This window comes from Capsella rubella, unplaced genomic scaffold, assembly GCF_000375325.1.
Source record: "Capsella rubella cultivar Monte Gargano unplaced genomic scaffold, Caprub1_0 scaffold_8, whole genome shotgun sequence".
In the NCBI taxonomy this organism is placed as follows: Eukaryota; Viridiplantae; Streptophyta; class Magnoliopsida; order Brassicales; family Brassicaceae; genus Capsella; species Capsella rubella.
Window position 1 is genome coordinate 1,314,548 of NW_006238916.1, and position 20,352 is coordinate 1,334,899.

The following is a 20,352-nucleotide window of genomic DNA, read 5'->3' on the forward strand; positions in this document are numbered from 1 at the left end:
ACTAATTGAATTAATGATAAATTTTGTTGATATCTTTTGTGCTATAATTGCTAGATTGCTTTTTGAATATGAATATTTTTTAATGTGAAAATAAGAAATTTATGTGATCAAGAATGTTTATTCGTATGATTTTAGCAAACAAATATTTAATTATTGATTTATTTAAATTTTATTTATATTTTAAAATTATATAATTTTTTAAAATTTGATGATATGATCAGTTATGTATATATACTATGTAGAATTTGATTAGTTGATTATTTCATATGCTAACATATTTTTTTGGGGGAATTTCAAAAATACGCCTTTTCATATACCTCTTTCTAAAAATACCCCATTTTCAAACTTTATCAAAAAACTCACTAAAAATGTTGAAATTTATCCAAATATATGTGTAAGCTTATAAATATATACACAAATTACCTTTATATGTGTATAAAACTTTATATACCTTTCATAAATAGCGTAAAAATAAATTATAAAAAGCTTATAAAAAGCTTATAAAAACCGTATAAATCCTTTTAAAAACCTTTTAAAAACCTTATAAAACTTATAAAAACGATTTAAAACTATTTAAATCATTTTAAAATATTTGTATCGAATCTCCCAGTAGTAGTTATTATATAGAAGTACCTTATAAACTATATAAAACTTTATAACTTTTTATATTTAAAAAGGGGTATTTTTGAAAATGGATAGATAAAGGGGTATTTTTCAAAAATTCTCTATTTTTTTATCTTTTGATTTTTCTAAAAAAAATGTTATCTTTGTTTTTTTTAGATATACATATGATGATTTTGTTTTATTAGATTTCATTCTATATAAATTATTAATTCGAAAGTATATTAAAATATTAAATATATTTATGTATATTCAAAATATATATGTTTACATATATTTAATTTTGAATTTAATTGTCCACTTTTTATGGTAAAAGATTATTATGATTTCCATAAATATAGATAGTTTTTGTTTGGTGTATTTTTATTTATTTAACTATATTTTTTTGCTGTCTTTAAATGTGTTTGGCAATAGATTTGCAATCACATTTTTTCTAATATTTTTTTTTCAGGTTTGTTTGGCAACAAAGACTAAAAATGATCCCCAATTAATAGTATAGATTATAATTTTGTATGTGTGTTAATCAGTAAAATTTATTTAAATACTCGTTTACTGAATAAAGTTGATTGTTTGCATTTTGATTTTTTTTATTTTTTAAAATTGTTAACTTTTTCGGCAACAAGATGTATGCTTATTCTTGATTAGAGTAAGCGAAAAATACAAGGAATTAATCGCTTGCTGACAACACATGAATCGGCTTACTATTGAGGGCCTATTAGTTTACAAATATATATAGTCTAAAGCAGTAGCTCTTTTTATATTTGTTCACAAACAGTAGCTCTATATTAGACTTGGTGAGCTACAATTTTTGTTTGTAAGTATACAGTAAATATATATATAAATATATAATACATATACGGTTAATATAAATTTCACTTAAACTGCGAATTAAATTGCATGCACCATAGAAGAAGTTAGATCTTACTCGTTTTTGGAGTGTTAGACCATCCTCAATGCTGATCTTTTACTTGATCTTTAAGCTAATTTTAGTTAAAATTTAATACATAGTTTAACCCTAGATATAAGGTGCGTACCTTATATAAGATATTAAAGAAATCATACGATCCACTTTTTTAATTAAATAACTAAAGAAATCATTAGATCCTGCCTTGTTTTTGCATAGATTATGCATAGAAGGAACTAGTCAACTTGTTTTTGGAGAGATTCATCAGCTTTCTTGTGCCTGCCTTGAAAGACCAAAACATTAACGTGTTTATAGACGAGCAAGAAGAGAGGGGCAAGTACCTAACCAGCCTGTTTGATAGGATTGGTGAGTCGAAAATCGCGTTGGTTATCTTCTCTGAAGATTACACCGAGTCAAAATGGTGTTTGGACGAGCTGGTACAGATTAAAGAGTGCATGGACCAAAACAAACTCAGAGTGATTCCCATCTTCTACAACTTAATCCCACCATGGTGAAACGTCTTCAAGGTAAATTCGGCGATCAGTTCAGGGATCTGGAATATAGATATCAACATAAACCAGAAATACCTCAAAAATGGAAGGAAGCTGTGGTTTCTGTTTGCCAAACGTTTGCCTTGTCCTTGTCTGAAAACATGTTTTTATTCTTTCTCTTCTATGTTCTCACTCAACTGATAAGAGATAATAATTTGTGTGGTTGGATACAAAGTATAAGGAAAGCTAATGAATATCATCTTAGTAATTGCTATTTTTATCTTCTTAGATTTCTATATAAGTTATTTCCTTTTTACCATAAATGTTTTTTTAACTTGTTATAGAAAGATTTTGCTTTTCTTACTTACGTACTCATCAACTTGACAGTTCTACGTACAGATTATTCAACTATACATATTTTTCTTAGATTTATATATAAATATTAAAATAACACAACTATAGTTTTGGAGTTTTAAAATTTCTTATTGCATATGGTATTTAGTACACATTATATATTTAATATTTTATGTCATTTCCAATTATAATTTTAATTTTATGACCCCTGATAAAAATTATTTATAACTACCCAGTTTGACTTTTTTTTTCTTTTCTTATATCACAGTGACATATCCGATAAGACTAATCGTTGAGGAAGTTTCGAAAGTGCTGCCAGAAGAGAGAAATGGACAAATAGGAGACATTGAGGTCGACAATTACTCGGTCCCTACAAGTAATCTCACTCTCACTTTATGTGAGGCACCAAAGTAAGAGCTTTTCTCTAGAGAGCATCAATCATATCATATGACTTATGAATAATATATAATTAAATGATTGGAAAAAGAATTATTTAAGTTAATGGGATTTCAAAAAAACTAAAAGAAATTGTTAAAAATTATTTTAATAGATTTTGATGTTTCATTTTTATTATTATCATTTTCAATATTTCTTTATAAGTTTTTAGTTTAATAATTAATATTTCAAACATCCAAAATGTATAACATAATTACATCATACTGTACAAAATGTGTATAGAAGAATCACATTTTTAAATGCTTTGATTGGTAACCACTTTACAAAGCAGTACAAAGCTTTACAAACATACAGTTTTTAAATTTACCAATCAAAAAAGCCTTATCAAAAGCTTTACTTAAAAACTTTACTCTCACCTTTTCTGTACACTTTGATGTACAACTCTTTCTTACCGCTTACCACTCCGGCTAACATATTTTCTGGACATTTATAATTGTAAAAAATGTCTAAAGATGATTTCTTTCATTATTGATGTCTCATTTATAACTGAAAAATCTACACCTCTTAAGGATAGTTTATATATACTCCATAAAAATATTACCTTTATTAGATGAAAAAAAAACGTACATGATGAAGCCAAAAAATGTAACTATTATTCTTAGTGGTGATCTAAAAGAAATAAAACCTCCGAGCTTGTGTTTCCTTTTGAACTTCCTCATTTTGATGTTTGGATCTATGTTCAGTGAGAAAGCCATTGAAGTTCCCCGGCCAAACAGCTCGACTGAAAATTCTCGGAATAGGACTCAGTTACCCGGGCAATCGTATGAGGTGATATATTATTATTATTATATCTTTTTGTATGTTTATTAGTGTCAGTTAATAAACTTAAAATAGAGATTTATATATCGACAGTTAAAGATATGGGTTCTCGAGAGACCAAGAGGTAACACTTTCATGATTGACGCGAGGGAACTTTCTATTACATGGTCACATGACTCCAACCATTGGACCTGGCTCACTCTCACAAACCAAAGTCCAAAGTAAACCAATTTTAAGAACTTTTATACAACTGATTTGTGGAGGTTTCTTATTACATCTTTTCCTAGATTTATTGTCACATACTAAACACAATACTTTTCCAGTGAATCAGCCGTGGAAATTGCGTTTTTGAGAAATGCTTGCTGGCTAGACGTAGCCGGAAAGTTCGACACACGATATCTTTCCCCGATGACAAGATACCAGGTAGTCTTTGTGGTGTTGTTGCAATATACCAAAACTGAATGGAAGAAACCAGTAAAGCTAAAACTGGTCCTGCCCAAGGGTATGGGGAAACCACAAGAGCGGAGTGTGAACATGGTAAATCACATAACGAACGAATGGGTTGATATTTTGGTCGGTGAGTTCACCACATCGAATAAAAACATAGGGGAAATCTCTTTTGTAATGTACGAACATAATAGCAAGATGTGGAAGTCAGGGCTCTTCATTAAAGGTGTTGCAATTCGCCCCAAATACTAAGTCATTAGTAAGTATGGTGGACCTCTCTCATTCAAAGATGTATTCATAGTTTTTCTACGAAAAAATTGATAAGAAATATTTCTTAAATTTAAATTACGGTTTTCATCATAAAACATGAATTTGTATGAAATTAATTATAAATTTTTCTAAATATGAATCGTGAGAGAATAGTAGGAAAATTTCCTTGTAATAAGGCTATCTAAAAACTTAGACATTGCCAAGTGAACATAGAAGGAGGAACATTTTTTAAGATGACCCATATTGGCATTGATCTCTGGCTGAGCATCTTCAGCTACTTGATTCCATGCACTTCGAAACAATCATCGGCAAGTCACATGAATGTTCTTGATTGAGGATTATTATTTAACTTATGTCATAACTAGATGTGTTGTCTTTCCAACTTTTAATCGAATTTCTTGAATACTCTTACGTGTATATTTTTGTAACAGTGACCAATCCGATAGAGAATTCATAGAATCAATTGTCAACAAGGTTAAGAGTTTGCTGGATGATACCGCGATGAGAGAAAGCGAAGATCAGAACCGACTATAAGTAAAATAGTTAGTGTATGATCTATGCGAGGAATATCAATATCACTCATTCGGCGAATCCTGAGAATTGGACATGGAGCTCAGTATATGAGCCACAAAGGTAGGTTCTACGTATTATAGTTCTGATGTATGGTTGTGATTAATTATTGATTGCTCCCTTTAACACTAGATTTTTATTTTTATTTCACAAAAATATCATTTTACATGTTTAATGTGATTTTAACACTAATTTTTATAATTACCCTTAACCCAATCTTTTTTCATCTAAATTAAATCATTTGTCAGTTATTAAATAATGGCATTGAAATTTAATTAAAAAATCTTAATTCATGTTAAAAAGTGTCAAAAACATGTTTTGAAGCATGATTGCTTCTGGTCAAAAGTATATGATTCTTTATATAGTATATTTGAAGGTTAAAGACGTTAACTTATGAGATGGTGAAAAGTTAAAAAGAAAAATCAATTACCTCTTGGTCGATTAGCAGCAGCTCAAGTCCCATAAGTTGTTTTTTTTTTTTCAAGCAACCACTCGAGTCCCATAAGTAAACCACTCTTTTTGGGGGAAGTGGATGACCCTAACGACGACATCTTGGTTAGTCATCAAAAATTAAAGAGGGATGTACTTTTGTAACTCGTGTTAAAAATCGTGTTATATGTCAACTTTTATAATTTAATTAAAATTAAAACTATTTACTTGAAATTTGATTTTAAAAATCTTGATTTTTAGTTTTGAATCAGAAAAATAGGAATCAAAAACATAAAATCTTTTATGTATAGTTTTATATCAAAATCAATTTTTCTTTAATATATATTAAAAAAAAGAGTTAGAAAAATTAAAATATACTTGTGATATCTTAAGTATCCTGAGACGGCTGGCTCAATTAGTGGTTCATTTTGAATTTTGCTACACACAATACAAAAAAAAAACCCAGGGATTTCATAATTCCACACAATATATATTGCAGAGATCATCATCATCATCATAGGAATATCTAAACTTACGGATGATGATTGGATAAAGACATTCGTTTTCTTCTGCTGCACCATCGAACCTTGTTACAAGTAACTAATTGTTGTCACAAATTATGTCCAATTTGCTATAAAACATACAGACAGATATAAATAGGGATTTGCAACCAAATATGGTAACTATATAATATGATTTTGTGACTAAACTTAAATCACTTTTTATGGGTTACAATATTCCCTTATTTGTATTTTGTACGTCTAATTAGATTCTCTTATTTTAAGCGATAAATGTGTTGTTTAAATTCGGCCAAAAATGCGACCACAAGTCTTCTTGTTCAGGTGGTGAATCAGACGAAGGAAGAGCTTTTTAAACTTTGTGAAGGAGTCAAGTCCAAATTCCAAACCATCAACATCATCAAGTCTCTCATCCAAAACTCCTATTTGTTCTTCTTTATTTGATACCGCACTCTCTATAATGGGCCAAAGCATGCGCCACAACACATTAAATTGTCTAAATACCTTTGAATTTTTGAGTCCCCACCCCATGCTTTTCGTATGATTCACCTAACTAAAAGTTTCTCCAAATACTCATTTTTTAGTTGTTTTTCTTGAATTACATACAACTTTAGTCCAAAAAAATAAGAGAAATTAAAATAAATTAATATGAACGTGAAATCATGAATCATTTAATTAAAATATCTCTTAACACTTTTTCAGAAAAAGAAAAAAAACATAATTAATAAGTAAATCGAAAAGCTAAGTAATATTGTAAAAGAATGAAAAAAGGCTTTGACGAGGAAACAACCTTGAAATATTGTGTTCACTGTAGTAAAATAAGTCTTCTCTCAAGTCTCAAGTCTTGAGAGTAACTCTTACGAAGTTTCTCCTCTGTTTCTATATCTCATCTATAACTTCAGAGTAGTTGGTGAAGTTTAGTATCTATTTTCTCTATGGCTTCTTCTTCTCCTTCTTGCAACAGGAGATACGACGTTTTCCCGAGTTTCAGCGGTGGAGATGTCCGCAAATCATTCCTCAGCCATCTTCTCAAGGAGCTCCACCGCAAATCAATCAATACATTCATCGACCATGGGATAGAGAGAAGCCGCCTTATCGCCTCTGAGCTTTTATCTGCGATTAGAGGATCGAGGATCTCGATCGTTATCTTCTCTAACAAGTATGCTTCTTCAACTTGGTGCTTGAATGAGTTGGCTGAGATCCACCACTGTTCTAAGGAATTGGATCAAATGGTGATTCCGGTTTTCTACAACGTTGATCCTTCGGAAGTTAGAAAACAGACCGGTGAATTTGGAAAGGTCTTTGAAGAGACATGCAAAGGCAAAACAGATGGTGAGAAACAAAGGTGGATGCAAGCTTTAGCATATGTGGCAAATATGGCTGGAGAGGATTCTCGAAACTGGTACGTATTTTTCAGTTTTTTTGTTTGTTTGTTTGTTAGGATTAGATTCTGATTTTAGGGTGTTCCTTGTTTACATTTTGAGTATATTGATTTTTTAGGTGTGATGAAGCAAATATGATTGAAACTATTGCCAATGATGTTTCGAATAAGCTTATTACACCGTCAAGTGATTTTGGTGATTTCGTTGGTGTTGAAGCTCATTTAGAGAGATTGAATTCAATATTGTGTTTGGAATCTGAAGAAGTTAGAATGTTAGGGATTATAGGACCTTCTGGGATTGGTAAAACTACCATAGGAAGAGCTCTTTTCAGTTCACTTTCTAGCCAATTCCATCATTGCGGTTTTGTGTCTTATAAAAGAACCAGCCGGGACGATTATGGCATGAAGCTGTGTTGGGAACAACAGTTTTTATCTGAAATTTTATGTCAAAAGGACCTCAAGATTTGGCATTTAGGTGCGGTGGAACAAAGGCTAAAGCACAAGAAAGTTCTTATCGTTCTTGACGATGTGGATGATCATGAGATAGTAAAGACCTTGGTTGGACATACTGGATGGTTTGGATTTGGGAGCAGAATCATTGTGATCACTCAAGATAAGCAGCTGCTCAAGGCTCATAGTATTGACCTTATTTATGAGGTGGAGTTCCCATCTAAAGATCTGGCTCTGCGAATGTTTTGTCGATCTGCTTTTGGGGAAAACTCTCCTCCTAGTGATTTCATGACTCTAGCTGGTAAAGTTGCGATCCTCGCTGGGAATCTTCCTTTAGGTTTAACGGTATTGGGTTCTTCTTTAAGAGGGAAGGACAAGTTTGAGTGGATGGAGATGTTGCCTAGGCTCCAAAATGGTCTAGATGGTAAAATAGAGAAAACATTAAGAATAAGCTATGATGAGTTAGATGGCAAAGATCAAGACTTATTCCTTTACATTGCGTGTTTATTCAATGGCCACAAAGTCACTTATATCAAAAACTTGCTTGGAGAAAGTGTTAATATTGGGATTAAAATGCTGGCTGACAAGTCTCTTATACGTATAACAACACCGCACAAAACTGTTCAGATGCACAACCTGCTTCAGAAGTTGGGTAAAGAAATTGTTCGTGCAGAGTCTATCTACAATCCTGGAAAACGTCGATTCTTGGTCGATGCTAAAGATATAATTGATGTATTTACCGACAACACTGTGAGTTTTTTTTTTTTTTTTTTTTTTTTCTGTATATGATTAACATGTCTAACTTTGTATGAATTTATGAAATTCGTTGAATGTTTTTTTTTATGGGATAATTTTTTCAGGGTACAGAAAATGTGTTAGGCATATATTTTAACACGTCAGAAATCAACGAGCCATTGTTGATAGGTGAAAGATCGTTCGAAGGAATGTGTAATCTCCAATTTATAAAGTTTTACAAGGATTGGTCGCGGGAGAATAGTGCAGGCTTGTATTTACCTCGAGGCCTCGTTTATTTACCTCGTAAACTTAGGTTGGTGTACTGGGACGAATATCCATTGAAATGCATGCCTTCTAACTTTAGAACAGAGTTTCTTGTTAAACTCAAAATGGAAAATAGCAAGCTTGAGAAGCTATGGGAAGGAATCCAGGTACTACGTACTTTATTTTTTGTTTGTCTATTACCTTTTAACAATTTTACTTAGCTATCCATTATAGATTTTTTTTTGTAACGTTGTATTCAGTATTGACAAAGCATAAGGTTGAAATGAGTCGTATTATATGGTTAAAGGCTTTGAACGTGTGTAGTGTCTTTGGCCCTAATTTGTTTACAGCCACTTCGAAATCTCAAGAAGTTAAGATTGGATGGGTCCAAGAAGTTGAAAGAAATTCCAAATCTTTCAAATGCTATAAATCTTGAGAAACTGAATCTTTGTGGATGTACATCGTTGGTGACACTTCCTTCCTCAATTCGAAATCTCGGTAAACTTAGGAAGCTGACAATGGAGGGATGCACAAAGCTCGAAGCTCTTCCAAATGATGTCATCTTGGGATCTTTTGATTACATAAATCTCAGTGGGTGCTCAAGATTGAGAAGTTTCCCCCGAATTTCAAGGAACGTTTCGGGGCTCGTTCTTGATGGAACTGCAATAGAAGAAGAAGATTCTGTCTACATTGGGAATATCTCTGGGATCACTAACCTTGATTGGAGTGGTTGTCAAGTAAGATGTATGCCTTCTAACTTTAATCCAGAATATCTCGTTGGACTCACAATGAGAGATAGCAAGCTTGAGAAACTATGGCAAGGAATTAAGGTAACATTGAGAAACATATACTTTCTAAAATTATCGTTCTTAGGAAGAATTCTTGGGTTTTTTTTTTTTTTTTGTTGTAATTCTTCATGTAGTCATGTATATGGTGACTCGCTTGAGTCCCAAGAAAGTTTAACCGGGTATGTAAGGCTTTGCAAATATAAGTTGGGACGAAATACCTACTTGCTCAAATGTTTTTTTGTTGTTGCCTTTTTTGTTTGCAGTCGCTTAGAAATCTCGGATACATGGATTTGTCAGGATGCGAAAACTTGAAAGAAATTCCAGATCTTTCAGAAGCCACCAAACTTGAGATATTGGAACTCGACGATTGCAAAAGTTTGGTTTCTCTTCCTTGTTCTATTCGGAATCTCAATAAACTTGAGGTGTTGAGCATGAGTGGATGTACATGTCTCGAGTTTCTTCCAACTGATGTCAACTTGGTATCTCTTGATTATCTTAATCTTAATGGATGTGCAAGGTTGAGAAGTTTTCCTCGGATTTCAAGGAACATATCAAGGCTCTTTCTAGCTGGAACTGCCATAAAAGATGACCAATACTGTTTCTTCATTGGTGACATTTGTGGACTCACTGAACTTGTTTGGAGTGACTGTCCAAATAAATATATGCCTTCTACATTTCACCCAGAACATCTCGTTGAACTCACAATGCAAGGTAGCAAGCTTATCAAGTTGTGGGAAGGAGTCCAGGTAAAGTTCTCGTCAAATCTTTGTTAATAATTTGCTCATGATCTTCTTCTTGCTATATGATTTGCTTGATCATGTTAATAGTATATTTTTCATAAAGCCTTATCACCTTTCAAAAAATTAATATAACTACCTTACACAAGTTAATACCAAAAATGGATAACATGATCTTTTATTTGCTTTTCAGTCGCTTAGAAATCTCAAGAAGATGGATTTGTCAAGAAGTGAAAACCTGAAAGAAATACCAAATCTTTCTAAGGCCACCAATCTCGAGTATTTGTGTATAACCGGATGCACAAGTTTGGTGATTCTTCCTTCTTCAATTAGTAATCTCAACAATCTCAAGAAGCTGAACATGAGAGGATGTACTAGGCTCGAGGTTCTTCCTAATGATGTTAACTTGGAATCTCTCTATCACCTCGATCTCAGTGAATGCTCACGGCTAAGAATTTTTCCTCAGATTTCCATAAGGATTTCACTGCTCTATCTAGACGACACTGCAATTGAAGAAGTTCCTTCTTCGATTGAATATTTATATGGGCTCACTACTTTAATGATGCGTCGTTGCAAAAGGTTAAAAATCGTTTCTCCAAACCTTTTTAAATTAAAAAGTCTTACGGTGGTAAACTTTTCAGAAAGTGGAGTAGTCACGGAATTAGGTGATGCAAGTATGGTGGCAACAGTACGACTAAATGCTCAACAAGTAAATCTGTGTGGCGAACACTTTTACTGGCCATATCGGATCTTAACAGTGTGTGCAAAGAATTGTGAATCGCTCCAGATTATATCTCACTCCTTCCTCAATCTAATGAGCTCACTTGAACTCCATAATTGCTTCAATCTGGATCAAGATATGCGGGAACTAATCATAAAATCGGAGTTCAACTATGTCATCTTACCTGGTAGAGAAGTCCCGGCATATTTCATGCATCAAGCTGGTAGCAGTTGCCTACATTTCTATTTACCTCATATCCCTCTTTCTCAAAAAATTTGGGTATTCAAGGCTTGCATCTTGCTTGAACCTCCTACTGATCCCAATGATCATTCTGGAATCGTCGGAGTGCGCTGGTACTTCAGAGGCAAAAGCAGTGTGCATCACTTTAATGTTGACGTGGACTCATGTAAGATGGATCATTTGGTTATGTTCCACTTTTGGTTAAACTTAAGAGAAGCAAATGATCCTCCATCTGAAGTAGACTACAAACATGTGGAGTTTAAGTTTTTCCATCATAACTATGGTTGTTCGGCCAGTTGCATTACAAATGGGGCTAAACGCTGCACGCAAACTTGTACCTTGTCGCTCGAGAGGATAAAAGGATGCGGTGTACGATTGTTGAATGTTTCTCCATCTCCATATGGTGCTGCTGAAATCTGTGAAACAGAGTACAAACAACAGTTTGGAGAAAAATATAATGTTGAAAAGACTGAGAGAAGTAAGAAGCGAAAACGGGTAAGCCTTTTGGATCAAGATGATGCTAGTGATGCTGCATGAATGAGATATCTAATAAAATAGATTTTTTGATTTATAATGCAGATTACATCAGGAACAAATGAAGAAGATATTAACTTACCAGGCCAAATATCAAACACAGGACCGACAACTCCACATCTGGAGCTTTCATTATGGGAAGGAGAAGCTTCAGCCCGGGTTTCTTCTAGAAGTAAGTTAATGTCACCATCAGTTTCTTCAGGCAACTTTCATGGTGATGGAGCATCGTTGTCTCTTTCAGTTTCCCCTTCTTATCTATATATGGAGGAAGAAGCTTTGTGTGTTGATACCATGATAACTGAACTACAAGATGGAGAAACACCCATCAAGAATTCTTCATCACCTCCAAAGCTTTTCAACTTCTTAAGGTAACTAAAACATCTCATAGTTATGTTTTGTTCAGTTTTGGGGGTTACATGACTATAGTGCTAATGATAAAGACGGTTTCAAAATATTCATACAATCTGTTTCTTTTTCTGCAGTTGATGGAGAGATTTTGGAGAACCAAAGCCGTTTAAGCTCCAAACTCGGGGCCTGCGAGTGCGAATGTTTGTAATTTCTACATTTGCCGAAGGGCAGAATTGAATAGCCTATACTGTCTATTCAAATTTTGAAAAACAATCATAAGTCTCGTGTGAATTTTTTAAAATTATAATTAATATTAGTGTATTTAATTTTGAGAGAAGACACATGTCTAAATAAGAAATGCTACATAATAAAAATATTTGGATTTAATTATGTATTTTAAAGACAAGAAAACAACAATAATAAAAACAGGGTAAGAATGCATAAAAGTTTGCTTTGTAACAACTCTACTATTTTTCTCTTTTCTGCATACTATTATACAACGAGACCAAATTATAGGGAGGTTACCATTTCTTTATTCAAACTAATCCGTATCTCAAGCACAAAAACATAAAACGGCTAATGATAAATGCAGAAATGTTAAACTATAGATAAGTATACAGAATCTAACCTTTTCCATGTGCTTTTGCCTCCTCATTTCAATGTATTGCATGGTCTTAAAGTAGCCTGTTTAAATGTTAAGTCAAACCACGAGATTCTAAGGTACAAACCACCAGATTCTCATGAGTTTTGCAACGGAAGAGATCGATCGTGACTTGGTGGTAGAGGATTTCGTCGACAAATAAGACGCGTAGAGGTTGTCGTAAGATGCGGCGGCATAGAATCTCTCTGGTAAAGCGGATTTGAAGGGAGATGGAGAAGCCGAGGAGCACATACATGAAGAATCGAAGACCTAATTAGACAAAAGAGAAAAGAAAAAAAAAACTTTCATCGTAAGAATACGAATTGAATGAGACTAAAAAGCACGAGATTCTTGTGATATTCAAAACCAAAAACCCACAATCGTGAGATTAGCAATGAACGAAAGAGATCAGAAAAGGACCTGCTACTAGATAGTTTCGTCGGCGGTGTAGAAACTCTCCGGGTAAGCCGAGGAGCGGATTTGATCGGAGATGGAGAAGCCGCGGAGGAGCGGAGATTGGAAAAAAATTGAAAACCCGAATTGGAGAACAAAAAAAACTTTACTTCTTCGTTGTATATAAATAAAGAGTCATATGGGTTTATAATTAAATACACACGTCCAAAACTACGTAGTATTTGTAACGGCTCTAATGAGAAAACAAAACATTCATTAGCTGATTATGCGTTAAAAATTGGGTGAGTAGGCAAAATAGTACATTTTTGAAACTTAATTATACAACTAATACATTTACTATTTATAATTAGGAAATTAGTACATTTTCACTATTTGATACTATTTCATTGACATTTAAACACCCAGAAAAACATATTATTTACAAGTTTGCCATTAAAATAATTAAATAATATAATTTGTACATCACATTTACTGTACAGATGTACAAAAATATATTATTCGTACAGCTTATTATTATACTACATAATATCATTTGTACATCTCATTATTGTACAAATGTACATAAATATGCATATTTTGGTATATTATATTAGCTGTATGGGTAAAAATGTGTAATGTTTTATACATCCGTACATTTAAGAAACTGTACGGTTATGTCTGTACATCTAATCAGCTGTACATATACATCTGTACACATACTAAACTGTACAAATACGTCTGTACATATACTAAATTGTACAAATAAATATATATATATGAAATATATTAATTAAACAAAATGTATATCATATGATAGAGAAAAAAACATAGATTTTTGTATATTAACAAGTTTTAGAAAAATAATTTGTAAAACCCAGTATTTTAGTTATTGTAATTTTGGGGTAAAAATATTTAAAAGAAAAAAAAAAAAAAAAAACAAAATACGGTAAAGAAAGACGGTAAAGAAGAAAAAAATACCCTCCTTGGTCAATTTTTTTTTCTCTTTTTACCTATCTCACATTATTTCTATCTCACACCATGGACCCCATTGACTAGTTTCATAATTATAAATAGTAAATGTATGTGTTTCCCAATTATTTTCAAAAAATGTACTATTTTACCTATTAACCTTTAAAAATTCAAAACTATGTGTCATCGTGTAACGGTCACAATAATAATTTGAAGAAACAAATTTATACTTTTCTTCCGTCAAAAACGACGTCGTTTCAAAATCATGGTGTAATTTGTATTATCTAATTATTTATTTTTTAAAAGCTAACTCTTTGACACATTTTGCCTATTCATGAAAATAAAATACACAATATTCACCCTAAACTGCGACGATCCTTCTCAGTTGATCAGTATTTTTAGTTTTCTTTTTTACTAACTAATCAAAAAATCTTTTTGAGTAAACTATTGGATTTGTAGTTTTGGATGAAATGGTAAATGGTGAAATAGCATATTTAAAAAGCTAGTTTATTAAATTAGAATCAAACTTGGTGTAAAAGGACAAAAACAATCATAGTTTAGTGTTTTATTCATGTTGATCGAGGTTATGGATTCATTATGATTAGTATAGGTTTCGAGTTTTAACCAAAAGTCAGTCACGAGATAAGACCAATTCAAATCTCGAATACAAGCTGTAACTTGTTATAGTAAACTACATGTTGACAACTTACATATTAAACTATTTTCATGCATTCAAGTACATATAACGACGTTGGATTAATTAACTTGATCATCCAAAGCATCTTGACAATACACTAAAAGGTCAAACAATAATCAACAAGTACTTGTTTCCTCAAAAAAAGCTCTCTCATGTCTTCTTCTTCTGTTGTGAGACCAACTCCAACCGGACCACAAGTGTTCATCAGCTTCCGCGGAAGAGATGTGCGCAAAAACTTTGTAAGCTTTCTTGCACCTGCCTTGAGAGAAGCTAATATAAACGTCTTCATAGATGAGGACGAGTTTTTGGGAGCAGATTTGGTTAACCTATTGAAGAGGATAGAAGAGTCTGAGATCGCGATCGTGATATTTTCCGAGGATTTTACAAGTTCGGTTTGGTGCTTGGATGAGCTGGCCAAGATGAAGGAATGCAAGGATCAAGGCCGTCTCATAGTGATTCCCATCTTCTACAAAGTTCAACCATCGGTTGTGAAATATCTTAGAGGAAAATTTGGTGATAGTTTCAGGGATATGAAACGCAATCATCTAGCCGAGCCACTAAGAATTCAGAAATGGAAGGAAGCTTTAGTTTCTATCCCCGATTCAATAGGCATGCCCTTGGCAGAACAAAGGTTCCTTTTTTTTTCTTTTTTTTTTTTTTGGGCCAAGTAGATACATCCAGTTAAAGTATCACTAAACAGTTATTGTTGTTGATATATCTTACTTGTATGGTATAACAGTGACAAGACCGATAAAGACTTCATAACCTCAATGGTCATCAAAATTCAGAAATCAATTGAGAATATGGCTGTGAAAAGAAATCAAGAAATAGAAGCAACCCGTCAAGGAGGTTCCATAGTCGCTGCAAGGAAAGCAAAAAAAGAATCGAATCGGCCTCAAGAAAGTTCCATTGTCCCTGCAGCAAGGGAGCTAGAAATAAAACCGAGTCATCAAGGAGGTTCCGTGGTACCTTCCATGGTCCATGCAAAGGATTTAGAAATCACTCATTTTGACAAACCTCGAATATGGACTTGGAGTACTATCAACGAGGGACCAGAGTAATATTATACTCTCTTTTTTATGTTATTTTTTTTGGGGTCAAGAGTAACATTTTACTTTCAAAATAAAATTTTAAGGAAATCTAGATGTCACTCAAATGTTATTTTTTCTCATATGAAAAGGAATATCTGAAAGGTAGAAATCGAGATTTATTTATGCTAAAATTTATTCTATACATAGTTTATAGAAATAAATTTTGGGTAAAACAAATTCATATATTACTAATTATGATATTTTTTTCTTGGTCTTTCTAAGATGTTTTTGTTTTGGTTTGGTCCTAATATATATATTTCTCATCTATGTTTGATTTCATTATGTTTGCAGTAACGCGGGGATTGAAATTGCGACAACAAACAAACTTTACTGGCTTAAAATTGTCGGAACAATTAAGACGGACAATTTAACACCAGGGACAAAGTACGAGGCTGTATTCGTAGTGAAATTAGAAAATGATGCAAGTGGATGGGAGCTACCGGTGACACTGAAGCTAAAGGTGGTACAACACGATGGGGACGACGATCGGGTAGATCGAGACGAGAACCTGGAAGCTTACATAGGCCGCGGCTGGGTGGATATATTGGCCGGAGTTTTCGTAGTTCCGCCGAAAGCCACACCAGCAACAATCATTTTCACCATGTATCAGTACGCGGACGAGTACAAGAAAAAGGGACTCATCGTCAAAGGTGTTGCAATACGTCCCACGAAATAGCAAAATGATATAGAATCCTTTGTTGTCTAATATTTGTTGTAATTCAAAAATGAAATACGTACTGGTCTGTTTTGTTATCTAATGAGTTGTACCTTCTTCTTTTTTTGGTATTTTGTTGTTTGATATTCTTATAAATGTTTATAATTTGTAAAAATTGTTCATGGTATATGGTTCTATGAACGATTAATCATACTCCTAATCTTATAAATAAAATTTATATGGATACATTATTTTTACTATCATACTGGACATAACAACACATTCACCTATTGTGTGGTTTCTATATGTTTGAATTGGTTAAGTAAGGGTAATTAAGAAGGAAAATTTTGTGTGCTCTATATTATCTAATTTTGTGTTAGGGTGTATACTCACGTAGCAAATATAAATTATTTAGACATCTCCATTTATGCAATGGCTAACCAAACTCGTTTTACTAACCGAAGTATTTTCACCTAGAACCTTCTCCTAATAATACTAGCTAGGGTGCATAGTCCAACCTCTCTAGTGGTCTTACTAGAGGGGTTTAGTATATACCTTAGTTCGAAGCTTTTAAAGAAATGGTCCCAAATGGAAACTAGTCAACTATCCAACAGTTTCCAATTTTTTCTTGAAAAACAGTATTTTCTTATTTATAATATTGATATTAATATATGCTTTTTTTTATCTGCATACTCTGTATTACTTAAGTCTTAATCTATTTAGTAATAAAAATTGAAGTATACTAAATTTCCATAAACCATAGCATTTTTGAGTCAAGTGGTAGAAACATATTTATGTAGTTAATTAAAACAAAAATATTAACATATGTGGATCCATGCAATGGAACAATATTAGATAAGTTTATTATTGTCTTCGAGAGAGCTCAGTCTTCAATGATATGAAAAGAATGAACAAGTCCACTTATCTTTGTTTTAGATATGGTTCAGTTATCTTGTAAACATTTTTAAATTAGAAATAACATTGCAGTAGCAATTATTAATCTGACCCTAGAGATTTTATTAAAGTAACCTATGGAAAGACTTTTGTGAACTAGGGAAGTCTTGTCGATCGACTTGGATTATAATTGAAGGAAGACTTTGTGAATTAGACACATGCAGCCAATCAAACATACACTTTGGTAGTAAAACTCACTTTGATAACCAACTGAGTTTATTAGTTTAGTTTATCGTTGACAAATGGTAAACTAGTTTAGTTTATGCATGTTGATCGCAGTCTTAAATTGATTCTTAATTATTTGGTGTATCTGTCTGTTAACCAACTTCAATACGTTACAAAAATAGTTATCTAGAAAATACTCTGTTTTGACCGGAGGATGGCGATAGAATTAAAAGACAAATCAGATTTCGAAAGACAAGTTGTGGTCTGTTTAAGAAAATATAGCATGTTGACAACTTATACATCAAATTATTTCGATCTTTCAAAAATATATATAAGGACGTCTAAGTAACGTTCAAATCGTATTGACAACACACTAAAGCTCACAAAACAACTCAACCTTAAACACTTTTTTTTTGCCTCCTAAACAAAGCTCTCTTATGGCTGCTTCTGCTTCTTTTGCGAAACTCACCCCAACAGGACCTCAAGTGTTCATCAACTTCCGAGGAAAAGATGTTCGCAACGGCTTCCTAAGCTTTCTTGAGCCTGCCATGAGAGAAGCCAACATAAACGTTTTCGTAGACAAGGGCGAAGTGATGGGCACAAACCTGGTTAACCTTTTTGTAAGGATCCAAGAGTCAAGAGTCGCGGTGGTGATCTTCTCTAAGGATTACTCAAGTTCGGAATGGTGCTTAGATGAGCTGGCCAAGATCAAGGACTGCAATGACCAAGGCGGCCTCAGTGTGATTCCCATCTTCTACAAACTTTCAACTGAGAACGTGAAAGAGCTTAAAGGAGACTTTGGTGATACTTTCAGGAATCTAACACGAAAATACAAACACTTGCCAGAAAGAACTCAGAAATGGAAGGAAGCTTTAGAGTCTATTCCTCAAATAAAAGGCATGACTTTGTCAGAACAAAGGTTGATGAATCTCTTATCTTTTGCTCCCTTATCTCACATTCGTTATATTATCATATAGTTAGTTACATCTAGAATATTATGTTCTTGGTATGGCTAAAGTATGTACCTGTTACTTGTAGAGCACGCGACAAGTTTGTTCACGTCTCTCACCCTTATTGTTTGACAGTGATAGGAACGAAAGAGAGTTCATGAATGAAATGGTTTTAGAGATTCAGAGATTGCTCTCGCAAATCGCTGTGAAGGGAAATCCGAAGTTAGAATTGGATTCGCAAGGAGGATTTATGGTCCCTGCAAGGAGACTTGACATTGCTCACGCTGATAATCCTGAAAAATGGACCTGGAGTGCAATCTACGATAGACCACAGTAAGAACTATTACGTGAAACAGAAGCTAACTTTAATTCAACTTGGAGCACTAAATTTCTCAAAATCATCATTGTTGATATTTTTAACCATACTTTTTTCAGCAAAGCGGATATAGAAATTGCGACAATGATTAACATTCACACCTTAATCAAAATAACCGGAGATTTCCACACGAGAAAACTGATACCAGGGACAAAGTACGAGGTGGTGTTTCTTGTGAGCCTAGATGATACATCTTTGGGATGGAAGAAGGACGTTACCATGAAGCTGAAGCTGACTATGCGCGATGGAAGCTCTAGTGAGCAGGAGAAAGCATTGTACTTAGACGAATACATAGGAGAAAATTGGGTGGACATACATGTCGGAGAATTTGAGGCACCGCCGAAGAAAGAGAACGCAAAGATCTTTTTCTCGATGTATCAGTACGTGGACACTGACCCTAAGAGTGGTCTTGTCGTCAAAGGTGTTGCGATTCGTCCAGCGCAGTAAATAAGGCTCAAAGAGCAAAGTCTACAACATATAGTAATTTCTGTTTAACTCTATTTATATAATTTCAATTCAAATTAAATTTAATGCATGTCTATTTCTGGTCAAAAGTTTGTATTTATTGAGTTTTTTTTTGTACATTCTTTTTTTGTTTGTAATGTTAAAAGAAAAATTATATGATTGATTGCTTTTGGTTAATTAACAACCATGTATTTTGACGGATTTGACTGCACAAACTATACACCGTTACATGCCTTTCTATTATTTAATTTTCTGTTACATACTCTCATAATATATTTTTTTGTTAGGACACTTGTATTTTCATAAGGCTGATTATATATGGAGATATTTGATGGACTCGAGTTACAGGAAATTAAACGGAGGGCATTCTTAAAAATTTATGAATTTAAAGAAGATTATTATATCAATCTATGGGTTTGTTCTCATTTTGTCTAGAATAGTCTACTATAAATCACTATATTGATCAAATTCAAACTCATGTGTCACAAAAACTAATCATATGGAATATTAATTTGTCAACACAAAATCATGCAAATTTATTGTTAAACTTAGTCATTCCGGTTCAAGGGTAAGGGTCACATCATAATTTTACTAAACATGTCTAGAAACCCTTTTGCAACCAAGTGTGCTTTGAGTTTGTCAAGGGACCCATCTGCATTCAGTTTCACTCTGAAAACCCATTTACAACCGAGAAAATTCATGTCAGGTGATGCGGGAACTAAGTCCCAAGTGTGATTCTGTGCCAATATCAAAAAGCCTAATTTTGTTGAATACTTTATCTGCGTTTAATTGAAAAGTTTGAGTTCTTTTCCAATATAGATGTTCTAAGTTTAATTTATTTTATTTTGGTCCACACAAATAAACTTTTCATATTTATATATCACATTATTATTTTATTGAAAATTCTAAATAATAAATAAAATATGATATTGTCCAAAAAAAATATGATAAACAAAATGTTTGGGACAAAAGTAAATAAC

General features: G+C 33.0%; 4 protein-coding genes and 1 long non-coding RNA gene across 5 annotated transcripts; 4 read left to right on the top strand and 1 right to left on the bottom strand.

Annotated features, from left to right (window-relative positions):
• The first annotated feature begins 2,033 nt into the window (after positions 1-2,033).
• LOC17877019 (protein PHLOEM PROTEIN 2-LIKE A5) lies at positions 2,034-4,284 on the top strand. The gene is made up of 5 exons (XM_023781758.1): positions 2,034-2,052; positions 2,639-2,780; positions 3,510-3,594; positions 3,679-3,806; positions 3,909-4,284. Exons 1-5 carry the CDS (start codon positions 2,034-2,036, stop codon positions 4,282-4,284), a joined length of 750 nt encoding a protein of 249 aa, XP_023637526.1.
• Positions 4,285-6,751: 2,467 nt separating this feature from the next.
• Positions 6,752-12,396, top strand: LOC17875298 (disease resistance protein RPP4). Its single transcript, XM_023780542.1, has 8 exons — positions 6,752-7,221; positions 7,320-8,400; positions 8,511-8,816; positions 9,000-9,479; positions 9,701-10,183; positions 10,368-11,630; positions 11,715-12,037; positions 12,152-12,396. The coding sequence occupies exons 1-8, from the start codon at positions 6,755-6,757 to the stop codon at positions 12,153-12,155; spliced, it is 4,407 nt and encodes a 1,468-aa protein (XP_023636310.1). The 5' UTR covers positions 6,752-6,754; the 3' UTR covers positions 12,156-12,396.
• Positions 12,057-13,191, bottom strand: LOC111830045. The gene is made up of 3 exons (XR_002833255.1): positions 13,078-13,191; positions 12,646-12,927; positions 12,057-12,203 (listed from the first exon to the last, which is right to left on the bottom strand). It is a non-coding gene; the product is annotated as an uncharacterized LOC111830045 (long non-coding RNA).
• Positions 13,192-14,868: 1,677 nt separating this feature from the next.
• Positions 14,869-16,487, top strand: LOC17876633 (protein PHLOEM PROTEIN 2-LIKE A6). The gene is made up of 3 exons (XM_006282146.2): positions 14,869-15,347; positions 15,456-15,773; positions 16,099-16,487. Exons 1-3 carry the CDS (start codon positions 14,869-14,871, stop codon positions 16,481-16,483), a joined length of 1,182 nt encoding a protein of 393 aa, XP_006282208.1. The 3' UTR covers positions 16,484-16,487.
• A 1,531-nt stretch (positions 16,488-18,018) lies between these two features.
• LOC17877031 (protein PHLOEM PROTEIN 2-LIKE A8) lies at positions 18,019-19,448 on the top strand. The gene is made up of 3 exons (XM_006282029.2): positions 18,019-18,500; positions 18,667-18,864; positions 18,967-19,448. Exons 1-3 carry the CDS (start codon positions 18,019-18,021, stop codon positions 19,352-19,354), a joined length of 1,068 nt encoding a protein of 355 aa, XP_006282091.1. The 3' UTR covers positions 19,355-19,448.
• Positions 19,449-20,352: the final 904 nt, after the last annotated feature.

Bases quoted from the DNA above. Each gene is read 5' to 3' on its own strand.
- LOC17877019 (XM_023781758.1), top strand. The intron at 3,595-3,678 runs GTGATATATTAT...ATATATCGACAG, and splicing joins TACCCGGGCAATCGTATGAG to TTAAAGATATGGGTTCTCGA. The intron at 3,807-3,908 runs GTAAACCAATTT...ATACTTTTCCAG, and splicing joins CTCACAAACCAAAGTCCAAA to TGAATCAGCCGTGGAAATTG.
- LOC17875298 (XM_023780542.1), top strand. From the start codon at position 6,755: ATGGCTTCTTCTTCTCCTTCTTGCAACAGGAGATACGACGTTTTCCCG. The intron at 7,222-7,319 runs GTACGTATTTTT...TTGATTTTTTAG, and splicing joins GGAGAGGATTCTCGAAACTG to GTGTGATGAAGCAAATATGA. The intron at 11,631-11,714 runs GTAAGCCTTTTG...TTTATAATGCAG, and splicing joins GAAGTAAGAAGCGAAAACGG to ATTACATCAGGAACAAATGA.
- LOC17876633 (XM_006282146.2), top strand. From the start codon at position 14,869: ATGTCTTCTTCTTCTGTTGTGAGACCAACTCCAACCGGACCACAAGTG. The intron at 15,348-15,455 runs GTTCCTTTTTTT...ATGGTATAACAG, and splicing joins ATGCCCTTGGCAGAACAAAG to TGACAAGACCGATAAAGACT. The intron at 15,774-16,098 runs GTAATATTATAC...TTATGTTTGCAG, and splicing joins ACTATCAACGAGGGACCAGA to TAACGCGGGGATTGAAATTG.
- LOC17877031 (XM_006282029.2), top strand. From the start codon at position 18,019: ATGGCTGCTTCTGCTTCTTTTGCGAAACTCACCCCAACAGGACCTCAA. The intron at 18,501-18,666 runs GTTGATGAATCT...ATTGTTTGACAG, and splicing joins ATGACTTTGTCAGAACAAAG to TGATAGGAACGAAAGAGAGT. The intron at 18,865-18,966 runs GTAAGAACTATT...TACTTTTTTCAG, and splicing joins GCAATCTACGATAGACCACA to CAAAGCGGATATAGAAATTG.